Below are 6,000 nucleotides of genomic sequence, written 5' to 3' on the forward strand. Positions count from 1 at the left end.
CAACTACTGCTGTTTCAACTACAGCAAATTAATATACAGGATGGAAGCATATGGCTGTATATCTCCATAACGGTTTCTTTCACATCAGTGGGATTCCATGTCAAATCATGTACCAGCCAGCCGCCAAAAATAAATAAATAAATATATATATATAATAATAAATCCATTTCTCATATTTCTGAGGCAACTCTAGAGAACTGTGGTAGGGGAAATTTCTGAATGATTCATTCTGACATAGTTTTATAGTATACACTGAAGAAAAAGAGGAGGTTTGAGGTACTTTTCCTTCATAGTCAGGAGACTTGTTTCTCTGTTGCCTACAGCACACCCAAATAGGTCTTGAAATGGCAAGGAAAGAAAACAGCTACAAAAGCACTTCCCCAGAAACTCAGTTTTTAGATTTAAAAGTTAATAATGCTGACCAAAATTAACTTTGATAAAACACAAGCTAACTTAAACTGGATCAAACTGCCTAAAATAACGAAGAGTGGTGTCTTTTAGAGATTTACTTATAGATCATGTTATTATTTAATCTTAAAAATATAAAAACCATGTAAGCACAATTATGATAGAACTATCATTAGTGTTTTCTATCACTGCAAAGAGAAATAAAGTAAACTAATAAACTGAGAAATAAAAAATAAGCACGATTATTTTGTAGAATTTTCATTTAAGAACAATTTATGAAACATTAGTCATAAAAATTCCTGAGAAAAAACATAAAACACAACTCATCTAAATCAGATGGTATTCTTGAAAATAATAGACATTAAACATTAAATTAGAGACATACATATAATACAAGATAGGCAAAGATAAGCACCTCAAAAACAGTATGGGCTAGGTAGAGAAAGATTTAAATCTCCTAAGTGTGAGGTAGAAGTACTTCCCCAATTGGTAAGATGAAATCTTACCTGGAATGAGGCATATTTCAGTAGAAGCAAATAGTAAGGCTTAGAATCGCACATGAATTATTAACCAATCAAAATCCAATTTCTCTTAGTTTTTTTTTTTTTTTTTTTTTTTTCAATTCAGACCACATCTACTACTAATCTTGATTTTCCTTAGACTAAGCACTTCCCTAAGGTTATTAAAATTTCATGAGACTGGGACGAGCCGGTGGCGCACTCGGGAGAGTGCGGCGCTGGGAGCGCGGCGACGCTCCCGCCGCGGGTTCGGATCGGCCGGTGCACTCACTGGCTGGGTGCTGGTCACGAAAATGACAAAAAAAAAAAAAAAAAATTTCATGAGATTGTCAATCTTCAACCAAATTCTAACTTTTCTGACTATATTTCATTACAATATAATGGGAATCGACTGAGCTTTAGACTTCAATGTGAATTTACTTTCATGAAATTACATTAAAAAGGATAAATGTCTTAGGATAATGCCCAAATTGCCACTTTCAAAGCTACCTACTTTAAAGCTACATATTGTTTAAAGAAAAAAAGAAATGAAAATGTGATTCATTAATTCATTAAATAAACATTTATTTATTTTTTATTTTTTCAAAAGATGACCGGTAAGGGGATCTTAACCCTTGACTTGGTGTTGTGAGCACCACGCTCAGCCAGTGAGCGAACCGGCCATCCGTATATGGGATCCGAACCCGGGGCCTTGGTGTTATCAGCACCGCACTCTCCCGAGTGAGCCACAGGCCGGCCCCAAATAAACATTTATTTAATGTCCACCATGCAAAATACTGTACTAAATATTGTGATTCTTGCCCTATGACAATCAAAATAAAAAATAAGAAAAAACTACAATGCAGTAAATACAAAATGATATGGTGCAACTGAATACATAAAAACAAAGGTGTTAAGTAATGGTAATAGGGCTAATCAGAAAGCCTTCCCCCTAAAGAGAACATTATTAAATTAACTAGTGACATTTTAATTGTAGGAATTACACACAAAAAGGAAAGAGATTCAGTAAATATATTCTAAGGGGAAGGCTAACTTGGGGAACTAATAAGATAAATTTGGAAAAGATAGTAAACCTAATTGACAGACTGATTTTACATTCAACCCAAAAGGAAATAACAACATAAAAACTTGAATAACAAAGAAGTATGTGAAGAAAATGCTAACTGATGAAGGTATTTTGTTTATACCTATATGTAGGATAGACTATAACAATGGAAATAAAAGCAGCAAAACTGTTGTTGCAGTTACCCACAGGTAAGGTGATGAAGGTCTGTGTTAGTGTGGTTGAAGAAGACTTCCAGTAGCGAAGTTGTGAAAGACTGGGCTGTTATGGGAAAGTAAAGTCTACCAGCATCTTTTTGGAGCAAAGTTTATTTCAAAAAAAAAAAAAAAATCCTGGGCTACTAGCAAACTTAATGGCTTAGTGGTCTTGAGTGTTTGCCAGATCAAGAAGGTCCCACAGCTATGGTTTCCATGGTACATATGAGGAAATTCTATTACTTCCATGAGGCACTATACAACAGTCTTAGAACTAAATAAGAGAAATAAAGCTTATTCCACTGATTGTCCCAAAGTTGGTGAACTGGATTTTGAATCCAATTTGTTATAATGCAGCTAAAATTCAATCATAAATTCAAAAACGTTCTTAACACATTACTGCTGCACCTTTCTTACCATTGGTGGAAGGTCTTTGTGATAATATCATTCTGAAGCAGGTATTAATCCTTACAGGTGAACAGGCATCAAAAGGATTTTAATATCATAAATTCTTGATGTAAACATAGTAAAGGCATAATTACTCTTGCTCGGGGATTGCCTATTCCATCTACCCACTCTTAACAGACACTCTTGACCGTGACTTGAGGAAAATCAAACAGGTTATACAACTCATGTGGTACTTAAGTGTCAACCCATTATTTGGTCATAAAGTACAGCAGGCAAGTAACACATGAAAGTCACAAATTGCTTCATTATCCCAAATTTTACCTTTGTTCTACTGAAAATTGGCCCCAACCTGCAGAATAATAAAAAGGAAGAAAAAAATCAAACTAACAAACAACTAAATTTATTTTATTTTGAAGAAAAAACTGGGCTGCCCAGTTAGCTCACCTAGGAGGGCATGGTGCTGATAACACCAAGGCCAAGGGTTAAGATCCCCAAACCAGCCAGCTACCAAAAAAGAAAAAGAAGAAAACTAAGTAGGGACTATTTAAAATTTCATAATGTTACATGACCACAAATACTAAACAATCAGATTTATAAAAGTCACCTGTCACCAGAAAAATAAAAAAGAACTCCCTTGAGCTATAATTTATTAAGCAAATCACAAGTCTTTAAAGCCATCAGTAATGATCAATAAACACCAGCAACATGCCCGATGGAAAAAGCTGAGGTCCAGTTCTTAATGAAAAAAGGTGTCTACTACAGAGACAACCAAAATAGCTAACAGACCTCTGTGCTGACTGATGGTGTTTTCAATGTACTGAATACATTGGAAATGTCAAAGGCACACACATACACACAAAAGGAACAATCCAGAGACAAACCTGGCTGTAAAATAACAGTGTGACTGCTTCGTATCTGGAGAAGCAAAATGATCAATTCTGAGATATTTTTCATTTGAGAGAGATTAGGGGTGTTGACATCACATTCAAAGTGAAGGAAAACGAAATGTTACTAGGATCTGAAAAGGAGTCTGAATAGGGTGTACAAGTCGAATTCCTCTTAAATTAAAAGAGGACAGGTCTAAAAATAATTTTTTAAACTTCCAGAAGGCCAGATTTAAAAAAAAAAAAAAAGAAGAAGAAGAAGAAGAAGGAGGAGGAGGAGGAATGAATGAATAAAAAGAAATTGCTTTACCCACAGACCCACGTCTAGGGCAGGGCTTTTCTACCAGGCCATGCAAAGTGTGCAAGGCAGAGGCCACCCACCACACATTCCCAGACTCTTAGTCTTGTCACTCCAGAAACCAAGAAGCCTTGGACTTCCATACTGTTAATGTGCTCCAAGGCACTGAGAACACATTTCTGTCCAGGACCGACCAGTAGGGCCACTTCTCTTCACAGCAGCCTCCAATAATTGCCACAATGAGTGGCACCCGTAAGGAGTGGCCCATGAAGGCTGGCTGACCCGGCACCCTGCCTGCTACCTTCACAAAAACACTCCATTCTCGCACTTTGTCTGATACCACTTTCTTTGGCTGGGCGTGATTTTGGGGAGCAGCCAAAAAGTATTATAAAAAAGTTACACCTTTACCTCCCTTCCTAAATGGGATGCCGAGGTGCGGAGGCACCAGCACCGCCCTGCCATCACACTCGTGGGCACAAATCCGACTGGGCATCCCCACCTTCCCCCTGCACCAAGGCCCCCACTGCCCTGGCCGCTCACTGGGCACAGTCCCAGGGGAGCGGCGGAGGGGCGAGGCCGTGTTGCGGCGAGGGTCCCGCGTGAGGGGCGACCCTGACTGAGAGGGGCCGGCGGGCTTACCTTGTTGAGGTGGGGGATCCGCGTCAGCGGGTAGCCGCGCTGGTGAGTGGGGCGGCGGCGAGGGGCTTCAGGCTCCATGGCTGGCGCGGGGTTCGGCGGCGGGGTCGGGCCGGAGCGTGAGGCACGCGCGGTGAAGGCGGCGGCGGCTGCTGCTGCTGCTGCTGCTGGGGCGCCGGCTCGGAGTGCGGCGGCGGTGGCGGCGGCCGCGCGGAGAAAGGCCCCGCGGCGGGGGGCGGGCGGGGGTGGCGAGAGGGGGTGGACGCGGCGGGAGGAGCCCGCGCGAAGCCGGTGTCCCCAGCAGGACAGCCTGTGAGAAGCGCTGAGTCATGGCGGGAGATCAGCCGAGCCGGCGTGTGAGGAGGAGGAGGAAGAGCGAGGCCCTGGCGGCGCTGCTGGTGCCTGAGGGGAGGCGCGAACCCCGGCGTCCGGGGTCGCTGGCTCGCGTCAGCGCACAGGGTGCCTGCTCACCGTCGGCTTTATAGTCATAGTAACTGTTGATAGCCCATCTCTGCGGGACAAGCCTGAGTGCTGTGCGCTGAGTGCCCTCCACACCCCACAGACCCAGGTGGGGAGTCAGGCCAGATCCTCCGCCAGCCCTGCGGGCCCCTCAGCGGGTGCCGCCGCCGGAGAGCGGGGAGAAGGTGCAAAACCCAGGGGTTCAAGCAGAGGGGACGGCTGCTCGGGCGCCGATGGGGACTCTAAAGGATGGGAGGACTCGTGAGGTGAACTCTAGGCCGTTGACAGAAGACCTCGACTGATTGATAAAAATCAGACTTCGTCTCTCCCTTCCTGTGAGTCTCTTCGATCTCTCCACCGATCTCGCGGGCCGGCCCTAATAATGCCAGCCATGCCCCGGCCGGCCCGAGGCAGGAGGGACCCAACCTTGACCCAGAAAGCCCGGCCGGCTGGAACTGGGAGAAAGGCCAGAGAGCAGTACCAGTACCGGCCGCAACACCGTATCAGTTTCTGTAGATTAGCAATGGGAATTTTATTTGAAAGCCGTTAGAATAAGAGGCAGGGTGTTAGGGTGCAAAGGCCCTATTTATCTTGCATACAGTGTTCGTGAGTGTTCTAGAAGCCAGGATGTTCAAGAACCGCTGCTCCCTCTGAATGATGATGGGTAACAATCTTTCAGGGCTTCATTTTCTTCATTGGTAAAACGAGAGGGTCAGAATAAATGATCTCCAACCGCTGAAATTCTGTTATTGTATTATTGATATTTATAATTGAAGGTTCAAGGACCGGAGTAGTTACATCGTAGTCAGCCAAAAGGAGTGTCCGACTGACCAAATACTGAAGTTTTCTGTGCCCCAATTTCCTTTTCAGTTAAGTAGGATCGCTAGTTTCTGCCCTATTTATCTCTACACACTGATATTACGAAAGGTAGTGCTTGGGCTTGATTATTTGTTGATTTATATCTCCATAAACTACACACACATCCAACACAGTGTTTTCTTTATTTCTAATTATGTTAGTTTACCTTATCAGAAAGATTTGTTACAGTAACTGTTTTTTGGCCATATTTATATCCAGAAGCTTCTTTGGCCTAGTCTTTGAATTCCCTAGAATTAATTGTTTTTATAGAGAA

General features: G+C 42.9%; 1 protein-coding gene across 2 annotated transcripts in view; it reads right to left on the reverse strand.

The window, feature by feature from the left end:
- ME1 (malic enzyme 1) overlaps positions 1 to 4,711 on the reverse strand; it is a 186,059-nt gene extending 181,348 nt beyond the window's left edge. The window contains exon 1 of one of the 2 annotated variants that reach the window (XM_063097422.1): positions 4,413 to 4,711. In XM_063097422.1, the coding sequence (XP_062953492.1) occupies positions 4,413 to 4,490 (78 nt within the window). In that variant the 5' untranslated portion in view covers positions 4,491 to 4,711. The remainder of the gene's footprint in view (positions 1 to 4,412) is intronic. The other variant, XM_063097421.1, reaches the window with a different exon arrangement.
- Between the last annotated feature and the right edge of the window lie 1,289 nt (positions 4,712 to 6,000).

The sequence above is a fragment of the Cynocephalus volans genome, chromosome 5 (genome assembly GCF_027409185.1).
Source record: "Cynocephalus volans isolate mCynVol1 chromosome 5, mCynVol1.pri, whole genome shotgun sequence".
NCBI lineage: Eukaryota > Metazoa > Chordata > Mammalia > Dermoptera > Cynocephalidae > Cynocephalus > Cynocephalus volans.